Source organism: Aedes albopictus, chromosome 3 (assembly GCF_035046485.1).
Source record: "Aedes albopictus strain Foshan chromosome 3, AalbF5, whole genome shotgun sequence".
Classification (NCBI taxonomy): domain Eukaryota; kingdom Metazoa; phylum Arthropoda; class Insecta; order Diptera; family Culicidae; genus Aedes; species Aedes albopictus.
Window position 1 is genome coordinate 423,879,270 of NC_085138.1, and position 17,310 is coordinate 423,896,579.

Below are 17,310 nucleotides of genomic sequence, written 5' to 3' on the forward strand. Positions count from 1 at the left end.
TGGTTTTGTTTACGAAGAGATTTGTGCACTCGAAATCGTGAGTAGGTGCCAAAGTCAGCCATTGTGGCGGCCATGTTGGGACTCTAACAAGTCTGTCCTTAAAAAATCTTCAGATAATCCTGGAAAAATTCTTCGATGAATTCCTGGAAAAAATGATGGACGGATTTCTGAAATTTGTGACAGAGCCCCTGAATAAATTTTTGAAAATATCGCGAGAGGAATTTCTGATGGAATCACTACAGGAATTCCTGGAGCAATCCTTTAACGAACTCCCGAAACAATCCCTGGTTGAATTCCTGGAGGAATCCCTAAAGCAATTATGGGAGGAACCCCTGTAGAAATTTTTGAAGAAAACTCTTGAGGAATTCCTACAGGAATTCCTAGAAAAAAAATCTGGAGGAGTCCTTTGAGGAGTTCTTTGAGAAATCCTTGAAGAAATTTCTGGAGATATCGCTAGAGGAATACGGAAGAATTTCTAAAGGAGGATTTCCTGAAAGAATGCTTGAAGCAATCCCTCGATGAATTCCTAGGTGAATTCCTGGTGGAATCTTCCTGGAAATTCCTGGGGCAAACCCTGGAAAAAATCGTGAAGGAATTCTGAGATGAATTCCTGCAGGATTCCATACAAGAATTCTGGGAGAAATCCCGGAAGAAAACTATGAAGAAACTCTTAGGCTTAACAACAGTAAGACTGCTGGAAAGGACGAACTTTCGGCTGAACTTTTCAAATGCGGTAGTGAACAATGAGCATGCAGCCTAGGGGCTAGACAGATATAGTGAGAATAAATCTTTATTCAGAGTGTTGTTCAAAATTTCCCTGGATCACACAGCGTTTCTCAAAGTAGCGTCAGGAAAAAGTTGAGCAGTCTTGTCCGATTGCCTAGTTTTGAAGACATTTCTGGAGGGAATTGAGTCAATTTTTGCTCTAGGGATTGACTTTTCACTATCAAATTTTCGTGATTTGTGATTGACTTTTCTTATAAATGAAAATAGAGTATTGGAGAAGACATAGTTACAGAAAAATGTATTGTTGGATAGTTTGCCGAATAAACTATTACCTTATTTATTCAACTTTAATAGTTACGTGTAATTTTTTGTAAGTTTGTAAGTTAAGTAAGAGATACGAGTAATTTTTTAAATAAATTTTCAGCTTTTTCTAGGGATTTTTGGGAATTTTTGAATGTTCTACAAAGTTGTTCTTCATGATAAAATACACCTCCTGCACGCTATTGATTGCAGCTGTGATTTCCCTGAAAAATCTTGCAATGATTCCTTCGGGGATTTATATTGCAGAAATTTTCTTACAAATTTTTCAGCTGAGAATACCCTTGAAATTCTTTTAGGAATTTTGGCTGAGATTGCTCCAGAAGTGATGCTGGGGAACACTCAAAAATTTCTACTAGAATCCACCAGGAAGTTTTGCTGAGATTTCTCAGGCAATTTCTGCTGGGAATCCTCTAGGAATTCTAGAAGGGCTCCAAGAGAAATATCTAGAGCAATTCTAGATGAAAATGTTTGAGAAATTTAAGCAAGAATTCCTGGAGAAATATTAGTAGACATTTCTGCTGGTACTATGAAAAAAATTTCTAAAAATCCTTGAATCGCTGAAAAAATCACAAGTGCGATTTCTATAGAATACCTTGGAGAAATCTCTGGAGGGATCCTAGAAGGTATCACAGAAGGAATATGGAAGGTATTACAGAAGGAATATCTTTAAAATTCCTTGGAGAAATGCCAAATTCCTGCGAGTCCTCCAGGGAATCCACGCCAGGTGTTGTACCAAGAATTACTTCATGAATTTTTCTAGGGACTTTTCCAAACATTTCTACAATAACTTCTCCAGTGATTTCTCCAAGGATACATTCAGGTTTCATTCTCAAAAATCATCCGAGCATGTCTGCTGGGATTTCTCCAGAAGTTATTATTGAGACATCTAAAGGGATTCCTCCAAGTAATCTCCCGGAAAGTACCTCCTGTGGTTCCCCCAGAGATTTGTAACAAGGATTTCTCCAGGAACTCTCCATAAATTTCTACAAGTGTTCTTCTGGTATTACCACTAAGAATTTGTTGCTAGGATTCCTGCAGTAATTCCTGTTGTAATTTATTCATGGATTTCTCCAATTTATTTTTTTTTATCTGTATTAACGAGATTTTTAGCCCTAGGCTAGTTCATCTCGGGCTCTCCAATTTAGAATAAGGTATTTCTACTGGGAATCCTCTTAAGATTATTTTAAGATACTGCTGCTGAAATTGCTACAGGACTGTTACTGGAGTTTTTTAAGACATTTCAGGTAGGAATCTTTCAAGTTTTTTTTCTTCTAGGTTTTCCATGCAGATAAAGAATCCTCCAGGAAGTCTTCTAGGACTCTCAAGAGCAATATTTGAAAATATTCCTGCTGAAAATGTTTGCAAATCTCAGCAAGAATTTCCTAGGAGGTATCCTTGGAGGAATTTTCGGAGGAGCCCCAGCAGTCATCCCTATAAGAATTGGTGGATTAATCTTTTGAGAAATCCTCGTAGAATTGCTCCAGGAATGCTTGATGAGATTCTGCAAGAAATTTCTGCTGGGATTCTTCCATCGATTTTATAAAGATTCCTCCAGAAATTGTTCCAATGATTCCCTTAGGGATTTCTCCAAGAATTCCTCAAGGAATTCATCTCAGAATACATCCGAGAATTCTTGCTGGATTTCCTTCAGGAATTCTTTCCAGGATTTCCTTAAGCATTTTTGCTTGAATTTCACAAGAATTTTCAGATGGTATTTTTGCAGTTATTGAAGTCTTCAGGAATCCTCCAGGAATTGCTGAAGAATTTTCGTCAGGAAGCGCTTGAGGAGCCCCAGCAAGACTTCCTAGAGGATTCCCACCAGCATTCCAGGAGCAATTCCAATATAAATTCTCAAAGGTAACGAAGGTTTTCTTGGAAGAATCTCTAGAGAAATTCGGAAGGAGTTGCTGAAAAAAAAAACAATCTCTGGGTGAACTTCTGTAGGAGCCCTTAGAGAAATGACAGCAGGAGATGCTGGATGAATCCTATCAAGAATAATTCGAAAAATTTCAATAAGGATGTCTGGAGGTAATCCCAGAAGTATTCTTGGTTAAATTCCAAGAAGTATTACTGGAGAAATAACATGAGGATTTCCTGAAGAAAACCTATCGGGTATTTTTGAGGAAATTTGAAGTGGAATATGTGGATTCTTTTGAAAAAAAAAACCCTGTAAAAATCACAAAAGGAACTTCTGCGAAAATTCCAGTATGCCCTACTAGAGTATTTCCTAAAGGACTTCCTGGAGCTCCTCTTAAAGAAATCCGCAGAGAAAGCGCTGAGTTTTTCTTCAGCAATTGCTCTTAGGATGGGAGTGCACCAAGAACTCCTGAACCAGCAGGAATTGCTTGAAAAATTCCAACATGACTAAGTGATGAATTCCACCAGAAATTCCTGATTGAATCCCAGAAGTATTCCTTGAGTAATTCCAGCAATAATTCCTGAAAAAAATCATAGTAGGAATATCTGAAGGAATCTCAAGTGGATTTCTAGCAGGAATCACTGGGTAAATACTAAGAAAAGTTTCTGGAGGAATCTTCGAAGAAATCCCTGAAGGAATCACAGCAGGAAATTCCGAAGAAATATCTGGAGGAATCATAGCAGAAATTTTTGCAAATAGGTATCGCAGCTGTAATTGCATCAGGAATTCCTGCAATAATTACTGGAGGAGTATTATAATCATTCCAGGAATTCTTCTAAAATACCTTCTATGATTTCTACAGCAATTTCTCCAGAGTCTTTCTGGGATTTGAGGCACTTCGCACGGGAATTGTTCGATTCCTGCCGATAACGTCGATAAACAAAATGATCGGGACAGGCAAAATGTTCAACTAGCTGTAACTTTTTGAAAAGTACATCAAATATTCTCAAATTTTCACTATAAGTTGATCAACTAGTTGTGTATCAGTTGTCCGAATTTGGAAAAGATCGAGCTATTCTGCACGAAGTTATAACGATTCTTGAAAAAGGTATAATTATCCGTTAGCCAACTTTGAGCTGTTATATTTCCGGAATAAATGAACCGATTGTAATGAAATTTTGACCATTTATGACTTATATAATGAGCTCTGAAAAACGTTTGACTTAACTTGAAATATTTAACACAAGAAAAAGTTGAAGCAATTTTATTTATTTCACGATTTTTTAGTAAATTGGTCTAATTTTAATATGCACCTCTACTTTTTCAATTTATTGGCGGCAATGTTGTTACCTTACTTCAATATACATTTATATATAAACTAGCTGACCCGGCAAACCTTGTATTGCCCATTTTATTTGTGCTTCTTGCACTACGACACAGTTTTTCTAATGTTTTTGTTAATTTTCTTAACTTGTTCTACATATGAACATAACCAGCATGAGTACAAATTTAACCGTTCAAAAATCTTGTTAATAATTGCATTCAATAATCAGTTGTATAGCTTCGAAGTGTATGTAAACGTTATCTTCCATTTGGTACATTTGTCCCCATCCGTTTTCATAATTCAGTATTCTTGATTAAGTTCATATTACTATTAGAACATGCTTCCTATCTGAGGCCGTTCGCAAATCTGTTTTATTTTGTATGGCGAGTTTTAAAAAATTTAAAACTCGCCATACAAAATAAAACAGCATTGCGAACGGTCTGATGATCTATATATTTTATTTTAATTTTTTAACTTTCTTTGATTTTTTATATGAAGGGGCTCACTCTTTCATAACAGTGCAAAAGAACAGCCTTTTTGAAAATATGGAAAAATCTCGGATAAAGAATCTGTTTGGTGGTTTGGTTGCTAATCAACGCTTTATCATTGTAACTTGAAGGGACAAATTGACCATAGAGTTCACAGTTCAACTGCCATAAACTACACCACAGCTCCAAGCTTGAAAGAACAGCCTATTACTAAAAGAAGGAAAAATCTCTGATTGAGTGAGCATTATACCTAAGCAGCAGGAGGTACAACCTGTGTGAAAAAGAGGGCATGGTGATCATTTTGCCTGTGGATTCAATAAACATTCGGCCTGATGTCCATTCGGGCTATTCTTCATTCGGCTCTAAGATCTTCGGCCTAATAACCGTCGGCCGTCCACTTTTTCCTAGTTATGCAAAAAATTCTTTTCCGTTTGCATGAGAATCTCCTCCAATCTTTGGAAGGACTCACAATATCATAGACATTCCATGCTTTTAAAAATGTCCACATTCCAAATTTAGGATGGTGGGTGTTGCTCCCAGATGAAGGAGGGCTCGCAGACCCTCATTTTTTGAAACATTCCTTACCTTCAAAACCCTCCACATGCCAATTTGTTTGATTTATTTTTGAGTTATGAGTCATTTTTTATATTTTTGGTAGCCTTTACCTTTACCCACCACCATAGAAACATTTCTGGTCTTCACAAACCCCCACATTTTTAACTAACTGTGCAGCCATAGTACCGCGTCAGAGTGAGAGTGGGAGTGCGCGTCCAATAGATTTGTGTGGATTTGCTGTTGATGATATTCTTCTTTGCGGCTTCGCACACGCGCACTCGAACTTTCACGCGTAACTATAACATGCTTATTGCCTGGGAAACACACAGTTTGTGTTTAGTTGTCTGATTTTTTTTTATCTTTCGTCGATCTTTTCTTTGCCCCAGAGTGTTATGCGAAAGAATTACTTATTTTAAAAGAAGGAAACATCTCAGATCAACTATTTAGCAGTGTAACTTGAAAGAACAGCCTATTACTTAAAGAAGGAAAAATCTCAGATGGAGTGAACTGTATAAGCAGCAGGGCGTGATGATCTTTCAGCCTGATGACATTTTGGTTCAATGGCCATTCTGCCTAATGTTCATTCGGGCTATTATGCATTCGGTTGTATGACGTTCGGCCTAATCGTTGTCGCCCGAACACCATTTCCAAATAATGCCTTTTCCCCTTCCAAGGACGGATACTATGGACATTTTTAGCCTTCCTCTCCTTCCAAAGAGGGGAGGGTCTCAAGCCATCATAAAAACATTTCTTGTTTTTTGAATATCCTCATTTTATATTTTGTTTCGCTTGTTTCATCAGACAAACAATTTTTGCATTGTAAATCATTCAATGAGCTCAAATGAGCTTAAAAATTAAAATTAACCATAATTTGCTATAATTAAATTTGCATCTTAAAAATTGAAACGATGCTGAATTTTTGGATAATTTGGTGTTTTATTAGAAAATTATTCTAATCTTTTTTTTCTTTTTGGAAGGTTACTAGCTGGTCACTGAATAGCGCTGAAACCTCTAAATAAGGCCTTGGATGGGAAAGAACATAATCCTTCTGAAGCAGTACACCTGACGTGCACGGATGGAATGGCATTTGTTCGGATTAAACGCTATCGGTGCAGGACGCTACCGTCATATACCACTACATCTTATATGCACCTCAATATTTACAATGTATAATCTATCTATACCACAACGTAGGCTAAGCTAGATGTATTTCTGTACTGTGATAGTTCTTATAGAAATAAAGTATGTGAAACGAAGTTTATAATCACTTTGTCGTGCGGAATCGAGCCTCCCACCTACCACTTGCTCGATCAGCATTGGTTTGTTTGAAATAAGTGACTTAAGGGCAAAAATAATAACTGACATTGTTCGATGAAATAACTAATCATTGTCAAATTTTGACATTACAATACAAACTAAGAACAAAAAAATATAAAGTTGGGAATTGCAAAATATATTATTATTGAGTTTATTGCAATAAACTCAATAATAATATTTTTTGCAATTCCCAAGAATACAAGGAGGAATCCTAGGAAGAGTTTCTGGGAGAATCTTTGGAGGAATTTTGTATTGTTTCTTCAGGACCCTAGAAGAGTCATCCAGATTTTCTTCAAGAATTCCATCACCGGTTTTTTCAAGAGTCATTCCTGATATTCCTCTACGTATTCCTCACTAGATTCACAGAATTCCTGTAGGATTTTTTCAGGGATTCCTCTTGGAATCCCTGCAATGATTTCTCTAAAAATTCCTCCAGGAATTTTTCATCTAGAGAGATTCCTTCATAAAATCCACAAGAAATTCCTTTAGAGATTTCTCCAGGAGTTCATGAGGAGATTCTTTTAGGAATTCCTACAGGAATTTCTCTAGGATATCCTCCAGGGATCCCTTCATGAATTCCTACAAGATTTTCTCAGAGCTTCCTTCAAAAAATCCTCCGGGGTTTCCTCAATGTATTCCTTCAGGACTTCCTCCATGCATTACTCCAGAGATTCCTCCAGCAATTGCTTTCGGGATTCTTCCAAGAACTCCACCAGGAATTGTTTCAGAAATTTATCCAGGAAATCTTCAAGAGATTCCTCCAAGGATTTTTTTTTTTCAGAGACTCCTACATGAGTTTCTCCAAAGATTTTTCCAGGGATTACTTCAGAGAATCCTCCAAGAATTCCACCAGGAATTCTCCTAGGCATTCTAACAGGAAAATTTTCAGGAATCCTTTCAGGGATTCCTCCTTGGATTCTTGCAGAGATTTCTCCAGGATTTGTTTTCAGCGATTCTTTCAGGAATCTTACAAGATATTCCTCCAGGAATTGCTTTAAGGACTCCTCCAGAAATTCCTACAAATTCTTCCAGGAGCTACAACTAAGATTGCTTCAGGATTCCTGCAGAAATCTATGCAGGCATTCCTTCAGGAATTCATCCAGAAATTTCCTCAAGAAATTCCTCCAGGAATTTCTTCAGGAATTCCTCCAGGAATTTCACTCATAAATTATTTCCGTCGTAAATTATTTCAGCAATTCATCCAAGAATTTCTTCGGGAAACCCTTCAGGGATTCCTTCAGAAGTTCATCCAGAATTTTCTGTTGGAAAACCTTCTAGCATTTTTCAGGAATTACTCCAAGAATTCTTCCAGATTTTCCTCCAGGTATCGCTGCAGGGATTCCCCTAGAAATTCCGCTAAAAATTCTGGGATTTTTCCACGAATTTCTCCAAGGATTCCCCCTGGGATTCCTTCAGAAATACCTTCACGGATTTCTCCAGGAATTCCTCCAGAAATTTCTCTACAATTTTAGAGATTTTTTCAGAAATTTCTTATAGGGTTCCTTTAGATATTATCCCAGCAATTCATACAGTAATTGTTGCAAGAATTCCTCCAGGAATTCTCAAAGGAAAGCCTCCAGGCATTTCTCCAGCATTTTATCCAGTAATTACCCCAAGAATTTCTTCAGGAATTCCTCCAGCAATTTCTCTAGGAATTGATTCAGAAATTGCTCTTGGGCATCCTTCAAAAATAATGTCAGCAATTTCTCTAGGATTTTTTTTTTCAGAAAATCTTCTGGGGATTTTTTCAGAAATCCTTCTAGGAAATTCTCCAGGAATACTCTCAGGAATTTTTCAGGGATTCCTACTGGCGTTTCTCCAGGAATTTCTCCTGAGATTCCTTCATGAATTGCTTCAGGGATTCTTCCAGGGATTTGTCCACGAATTTCTCCAGCGATTTTCCCAGGGATTCCTCCAGGAAAGCCTTTGAAGATTCCTCCAGTAAATCGTTTAGAAGTTCCTCTTCGGATTCTTCCAGCAAATCCTCTGGGGATTTCTTCAGAATCTTTTCCAGGAAATTTGCCAGGAATACCTTCAGGAATTTATTAAGGATTTCTCCAGGTGTTCCTCCAGGAATTCCTCTAGAGATTCCTCCTGGGGTTTCTTCAAGAATTCCTCCAGGGATTCCTTTGAGGATTTCTCTAGAAATTTCTTCAAAAATTCCGCTAGAAATCCCTCCAGGATTTTCTCAAGGGATTTTTTCAGAAATATAAAAATAATGTAAATTTCCCAGAATTCCTCAGGAGATTCCTCTAGAAACTTATTCCAGAATTCCTCTAGAGATTCCTCCAGGACTTGCATCATAGATTCCTACAGCAATTCCCACAGGAATACCTCTAGGAATTCCTCCACGGTTTTATCCAGGAATTTGTTCAGGAACTCCTCCAGGAATTCCTCTAGGAATTACCTCAGAAATTTCTTCACGAATTCCTCCAAAAAATTCTCCAGGAATTTCTCCTAAGATTCCATTAGGAAATGCTCCAGGAATTCCTCCAGAGATTTCTTCACGAATTTCTCTAGAGATTTTCTCATGGATTCCTCCAGGAAATTCTTTGAAGATTCCTCCAGAAAATCCTCCAAAAGTTCCTCCAAGGATTCTTCCAGAAATTGTTCCAGGAAGTTCTCCAGGAATACCTTCAGGAATTTTGCAGGGGCACCCCCAGGTATCAGGTATCAGCAGGTCGGCTCCAGAGGCACGTTCTCCTCCATTTGAGAAAATTTGTGCCATCGCCATGAATACGAGCCTATTCATCATTTACCTGAGGGAGGAAGGGAGGCACCCCCAGGTATTCCTCCTGGGTTTTATCCAGGAATTTCTCCAGGAAATACTCCAGGAATTTCTTCAGGAATTCCTCCTGAAGTTTCACCAAGAATTGCTCCTGGACATCCTTTAGAAATTATGTCAGAAATTTCTCCAGGAATTTCCTCAGGAATTTCTTCAGGAAATCCTCTAAGGATTTCTTCAAAGATTCTTCCAGGAAATTCTCCTGGAATACTTTCAGGAATTTTTCAGGGTTTCCTCCAGACATTCCTCCAGAAATTCCTCCAGAGATTCGTCCAGGATTTGTTTCAGGGATTCCTCCAGAGATTTCTCCACGAACTTCTCTAGGGATATTCCCAGAGATTCGACCAGAGAATCCTCCAGAAATTCCCCCAAGGGTTCTTCCAGGAAATACTCCTAAACTTTCTCAAGGGATTTTTTTTTCAGAAATTTCTCCAGTAATTCCTCCCAGAATTCCTTTTGAGAATTCTCCAGGAGTTTTTCCAGGGATTGCTCCAAGAATTCATCCAAGAAATTTCTCCAGGAATTCCTGCTGAGTCGCATCCAAGAATTCTTCCAGGAATTTGTGCAGAAGTTTCTCCTGGCATTCCTGCAGGATCCCCTCTAGAGATTTTGTCAGGAATTGCTTCAAGGATTCTTCCAGGAATTCCTTCAGGGATTTCATCAAGAACTACTCCAAGGATTCCTTCTGAAATTTCTCTCTAAGATTTCCTCTAGGAATTCCTCAAGAGATTTCTTCTGGAATTTTTTTTAGAAATACCTCCCAGAATTCCTCCAAGAATTTCTCCAGAACTTCCTCCAAGGAATCCTCCAGAAATTTATCTTGGATTTCTGCTAGGATTTCCTCATAAGATCTCTTCATATGTTTATCTAGGTATTCCTCCCATCATTTATACAAGAATTCCTCCAGGTATACTTTCAGAAGTTGTTCCAGGGATTCCTCCGGGAATTCCTTCGGGAATTCATCCAGGGATTCTACAGGACTTCTTCCTGTAGGAATTGCTCCAGGGATTCAACCAGCACCAGATTTCTTCAAGGATTTATCTAGGAAGTCTTCCAGGGAGTGCTCTGGGAATTTTGCCAGGGATTGCTCCAGGAATTCCTCAAATGATTTCTTCAGATATTCCTCTCAGGTTCTCTTCAAAAATTCATTCAGGAGTTCCTTTGGAAATTTCAGAAATAATTCAATCATCTTTTCAGGGATGTACCAAAGAACTTCTCCAGGATTACCTGATGATTTTTTAAAATTATTTCAAGAATTTCTGGAAGAATTCCTTTAGCGAATAGAATGGAAGATAATTTAAAACATACTCATACAGAACCCAGGAAATTGTAGGTCCTTAAAAGAATTCGTAATTTAAAAAGAGTTCAGCTATATTTTTTCATGAATGTTTTGTAGACATTAACAAAAAAATCTTAGCAAATTAATGCTAGAGTAAACAAAAATCCTTAATCTTCCAGAAATTGGTCACCGCTACCAGGGCCACGTTGATCGATGTAGATCAGGCGAGCTTTTTTAACGTATTGTACAAAATACAACACAGTGACTGTTGAAGTGTTAAATGATGCTTTTAGAATATAATGTTATTATATTCAATTTCATCATATTGCGTTTAGTTATAAAAGCTAGTAGGTACAAATCTGCTAAGGGTGCTTGACCAACCCCACCCCCCCGAAACTGAAAAGCTGACTACGCCCATTGACCCAAAAAATGTTCTGTAGACATGACATACCAAAGTCCGAGTCAGGCTGGTTGGATACTCCATCAGCTACGCCTCGGTCCCACGTTGGACCATTTTCATCGGGGGGAGTGCTCGGTTTGCTGGATTTGTTCAAACTCTGAAATTATTAAAAAAAAAATTGTCAAACGGTAATAATACCTAAGGTAAGCCATAAGAAATCTCACATAATGGTCCTCCTCGGTTCGGCCGTACTTCTGTGCCATGTGCTTGATCAGAGTATCGTTTTTAATATCCACGCAGTCGCGTTCTCCGCCGTCGATATCCGACCCGCCGGAACCGCCCCCATTCGTATTCGACACCTGCCCGTCGTCTTCCTCTTCCTGTTCGTTCTTTAGCCAAAGTGGCACCTTTAGCACACTGGTCTGCAATCCCGTACGATCCCGTGTTATCTGAGGAAAGAATGGAACCATGGCGTTATTTACCCGCAGCCCTACGGTGCTTCATTTAACCTCTGATTTCAACTTCAACTTGATAGAACAACTTAATTAAATTTTGAAAAAAATCTCGAAAGTAAGTATGAATAGTTTAATTGTTCGCAACAACAGAAATTAAATTTAAAAATTCTTTTTGAAGGAATGCTTACAATTTCAAATATTGATGTGTAGCAATCATCAATATTTGATTTGAAAAATTTCAATTCTAAAGTTCACCGAGTTCAAAAATAATGTAACCTAGAGTAAATGTGAATATTCTATCGGAAAACGAAGCACCGTGTTGTCATATAATTAGGTGTGGGCGTCACACCACCGGCTGCCCCGATAATAAAAATACCTGTATATGCTGCGCCAGTGGATGACTCGACCGTGGCTTGTGATCTAGCTCAAACAGCGCCGACTGCAGCTTGTACCTAGCACCCTCCAAGTACGTTAGCATCGATCTTATCTGTGAACACAAAGCGAGAATTGGTTTATGATGCCCCAGTTATAACGATCCTCACCGCACCCGCTCGCCCTGGCAACTCACATGATACAACTTATCCGCAATGTTCTGGTTACCCTCGACGTTGGGTTCGAAGGTTTGCGAGAATCCCTTGAGGCTGTTTCGCGACCGTCGCTCCCGGTCCAGATCTTGCCGAATCAGTTGCAACAGTTTGACCAACGATTGCTTTCTCCTCTCCCGGTTCATTGCCAGCGTGGTGTGCTCGCAGTAGAAGTCTGGCAAGAGCTGTTCACTAGGGCCCTCCGTAGCCCGCCGGATGTTCTTCAGGACGTCCAAATCCTTCTGAACGTTGCACAGCTGCACCTGCGGGCCGAGGCGATCGGTGACCTTCGTCAGCACTGGATTCATGTCGGACACTAGCCGGAAGTAACTGGAGACGTAGTTTTTGAAGTTACTTAGCCGTTGGTTCTCCAGCGATTGGAGCATCGAGGAGCCCCGCAGGACGGACATTTCCCAATCGACGCGGGCCCGTTCGGCTCGGATGCACAGGGTGTAGTACTCGACGTCTGCCTTTTTTACGGCATCTTCGGCTTTCTTGCGTTTGGTTTCTAGCTTGGAACTGTCCTTTTCGGAGGATTTGGACTCCTTTTCGATGGTTTTGTGCAGCAGGCCTAGGGACGGTGAACGTTGAAGTCTGGAAAAGAGCATTGGGATACAGTATTAGGATGATATCTCTGACTGAATTAATAATATTGCTTATCTAGCTCCTTATATTACTAAAGCGTCGCTGATACATCATATAAGAGTGGGGCGACATAAAACTTGTTGGTCGATTTTTCCGCTAAGTTTGTTAAAAAGTAGTTGAAAGCTAACAGAAAATCTTATATGTTACCGCTCAAATCTTAAAACTTGATCGACCCAGTTTCCAGCGACACATGTTTTTTTTTCTTCTAAACCATGGGAGGAAAATCAGCTCAACAGACACCCGAACAGGAAGGTTCGGGTAGTGTTGGGTTTAGGCCGTCTTCTACAACAAAATAAAAGCCAATACTACTCTCTCCTCGACCCACTCAACACATATGTGGCCGTAACATAAACCAAAAAAAATGCTGTGATAAAACCGCTAGTTCTATCATGAGCTCAGTTATGACTACCTCAGGAGGGTTAGCCCTATTTGAGGAATCATCAGGAACACAGAGTTTTATCAGAAAAATGTCGCCTAGCCGGGATAATTCATGTAAATACAGAAAAAATATTACTCAATTTTATGATTTCACGTACAGCTTAAGATCAAATTAAACCATACAACACGTTTCCGTCATTTTATTTTGTCAGAAAAATTACATAATGTCTTTTAAACTCCGCTGTGTTGAAAAAACCTTTTTTGCACCCAATTCCAGCGAGTAAATTAAATGCATTTAACTTCCAAATTATGCATAGTTTGTGTGGCGCACTTTGTTTTTGTCATTATCACAGTCACATTCACCACAAATTTTCCGTGGCATGTCTCCTGACACGTATTAAATAGAAAAAACAAATCTGAATTCCATATCTGCATCTTTCCAATTGATGGCTGGATAAACAACCAAGCATAACTAATTCTAACGATCGAACATTGAGAGTGAAAAATAATCAAAACAATTATTTGACAAATCAGAAGATGGTTTCATTTAGAAGATTGATAAAACTATGATACAACCCGAAATCCTTTAGCCGGCTTGCATACGAAGTCCTGTAGACCCTAATAAGACTGGGCCAACTAGCCAGAACGTGGGCTTATTGAGGCATACAAGAACTCGAGAGCATTTTCAAGTCGGCATCAATGGTTTTATGTTTAGGGTTTTTGAATCGCTAAAAAACTTTGATAAAATTAAAATTGTTACTTGGGATATGACCCCAACATAGAAACGGCTATATAAATTCACACATTTAATAAAACAGAACACTATCTTCGGCAAAGTTGTTGCACATTGAGTTCTCTATTAAGAAATATTTGGGAATATTTGTATTTGAGACTTTATTGACAACCTAGAACATCCTGAACACCATGAAGTTTGGAGAAACGAAATAACTGACATGCCAGTTGTTCTAAAAACTAAATTTGGATATGGGTTACGGTCATATGTGTTAATTTAACCTTCGTCAAGTATATCAAAACGTGTTGTATAATCTGGGATATACTAGGTGTTCCAAACTGCACTATTGGAAGTCCTTCGAATTTACTAGAACATTTTATGTGTTTTCGCCATAAATAATAGCATTCCATAATCTACTGGGATCTGTGAAGCTCTTGAAATCTTTAATGTCTTTAAGGGATGATACACAAATTATGTCACGCAAAAATCGATCTTTTTTAACCCCCCCCCCCCCTCCCCCCAAAGTCACACTTATTGTACGGGACCTCAACAAATTTTGTATGGGTTGTCACGTTATGGAAAATCTCCCTGCTTCCTAAAAGCGTGACGTAATTTGTGCATGGCCCCTTATATACACTATAAGGATATTCTAGGTCAGCCAAACTACCTTGGAGTTCAGAACTTCAGATCTACACTCGTAACAGTAGCCATATTTGTTATACTGAGTAATGTTGCATAATCAACCACGGTTATTGGACCATTCTGAAGTCTACTTGATATTATTATAAACCTTTGGGACATTCAGGGTCCTTCAAACTGTCCTAGAATGAAGTCCTTTAAATCTAAAAGAATATCTTTATGTGTTTTCGCCATAAATAATAGCATTGCTTAATCTGCTGGAATCCGTGAAGCTCTTGAAATTTAAAATGTCATTAAGAGAAACTATGAGGATATTCCAGGTCAGCCAAACTATCTTGGAGTTCAGAACATCGGGTCTACACTCTATAATCTACACAGCCATATCTTCTATACTGAGTAACGCATAAGAGGAATTCCACGGAGTCATGTCAGTCGATCCTGAGCGACCATTTTAAAAATATCTGAAACTTTGCACAGTTTTTCAATTTCATCTAAATCGCCATTTTTCGATATCAAACCTTCATATTCACTCACGACTAACTTTTCAAAAGGATGTATGTGAAAATAGTTCAAAAATATTCTAAAAGCTGTACAGCAAAAACGGATTGTTCGATTGTTATGAATTTTTCGGCAAAGTTAGATAACTAAATGATGATTCCTTAGAAAATATACACTGTAAAAAATTTCATTTTTTACTTTAAAAAAATACAATCTTTGTCACAAAAACTCAAATATCTCAAAACCCTATCTTTTTACCAACGTCAATTTTTTAGGGAAAATGGCCCATTTAATCAGCTATCTACCATAAAATTTTGGTGATGGTAAACTGATAAACAAAAAAGTTATGACATTTCAAACATTTCACAATTTTTACATTTAGTAACAAAAAAAATTTTTTTTCTGTGTAAATTATTTCGAGAATTATATTTTGATGCTGATTTTATTGTAAAGGCTACCGCCTGAATTAAACAAGTTGTTTTCATGATATTTTTGTTTGATTATTCATAATTACTATAGTATTTATTTGAAACTTAGACGCGATCCAGTGTTGTGATCAAAAATATTGAGAGTGTCATACTTTTTATTGTACATGACTGGTGAAAAAATCCCTTGATAGTGTTGAAAAATGGAATTAAACTTATTTTTAAGACGAAAGCTGCATAATAAAAGTTTTATATATACGCGTATACGTCTAGTTGATCTGCAAAAAAATTACCTCTTAGAGAACAGACTTTATGATCGGAAGAATGCGAGTAACTTCAACAACAACAAATACATGAGAGGTACATACCACAGACAAACAGACGAAACGCCTAGAACAATTTTCGTGAAAATCCATCGCCCAGTTCACACTACCACCACCTGGTGGGAATGTTTCATGAAACACTGCGTTGTGCAATATCGTCATCAGAAGGCGCTAGTGTAAAACGTCAAACGCAAAGAAAAACGATGGGCACTCTTCTGGTTATGAAAGCCACGACCAAGATTCAAAATGATCGTTAAAGGCGTGGTCAATGAAAATTTCGTCAGTGTTACGTTTGTTTGTCTGTATACATACCATGACAATGCACACGCAAAAGCAAAAAAAATACTACCGCTATGGATATTTAAAACTTTATTGTAATTTTTTTCTTCGGCCAAGCAAACAACACCAAACTAGTCAGTTAAAACTTATAGGTGATTTTGTTTATTATAATCTAACGTACAACATGAACAGTCGCTTTCTCAAAGGTCTTCAACTCAACGCTCTCTTGTAGACCATTTGATGAAAAAAAAAATGTTCAAAAGAGTTACGAAATCTCACCGAAAGCACCATAGATAAACTGAAAGAGACTGGTTATGCCCAAATTGAATACAAATTTACGCATTTGAACGTCCTGCCGTCTAGACTTTGACAAACGAGCCATCTGTATATCATCGGTAAAGCAGGGCGCAGGAAGTTCGAAAACGACAACAACTGAGAAATTGCCAGAAGTGCTAAGTGCAGAGAGTCATGCCACCGTACCATCAGGGACATCTGTTTAAACAATTTAATCACGCCCCTTTTCAAAAATGCTTTGAAATATACTTCAACATCTATACCCATTTCAATATTTTAACGTTGCAAAACACGCTTTCAACATTCACCTTGAAGAAGAGGGAAAACACTTGTCCTCAAATGTAACAGCAAATTAATGAATAAACGACTAATGCGCGGAGGGCGTGATAAAATCGGAACATTACTGTACATATAATATACATAATACATAATAAAAACAGCTTGTTTTACTCACGTAAGGCCATTCACAAATCAGCATCAAATTGCGATTTCCGGCCGAAATAATCCACACTAAGAAAATATTACTAAATGTGAAAATTGTGAAATGTTTGAAATGTTATAACTTTTTTGTTTAGTAGTTTATCATCACCAAATTTTTATGGTAGATTGCTAATTCCCTAAATAAATTACGTTGGTAAAAAGATAGGGTTTTGAGATATTTGAGTTTTTGTGACAAAAATAATATTTTTTAATGTTAAAAAAAGTTTTTTTTTTCACAGTGTATATTTTCTTAGGAATCACCATTAAGTTATCTAACTTTGCTGAACAATAAAATCAGCATCAAACTGCGATTTCTGATCGAAATAATTTACACAGAAAAAAAAAATTACCAAATGTGAAAATTGTGAAATGTTTGAAATGTTATAACTTTTTTATTTATGAGTTTACCATCACCAAATTTTTATAATAGATTGCTAATACAATGGACCGTTTTCCCTAAATAAATTACGTTGGTAAAAAGATAGGGTTTTGAGATATTTGAGTTTTTGTGACAAAAATGATAT

At 37.7% G+C, this 17,310-nt stretch overlaps 1 protein-coding gene across 1 annotated transcript in view; it reads right to left on the minus strand.

Annotated features, from left to right (window-relative positions):
* LOC109410664 (uncharacterized) overlaps positions 1–17,310 on the minus strand; it is a 113,937-nt gene that overhangs the window by 1,168 nt on the left and 95,459 nt on the right. The window contains exons 4-7 of the mRNA XM_029875796.2: positions 12,077–12,686; positions 11,885–11,995; positions 11,278–11,502; positions 11,105–11,210 (exon numbers count right to left, since the gene is read on the minus strand). Coding sequence (XP_029731656.1) covers positions 11,105–11,210; positions 11,278–11,502; positions 11,885–11,995; positions 12,077–12,686 — 1,052 coding nt within the window. The remainder of the gene's footprint in view (positions 1–11,104; positions 11,211–11,277; positions 11,503–11,884; positions 11,996–12,076; positions 12,687–17,310) is intronic.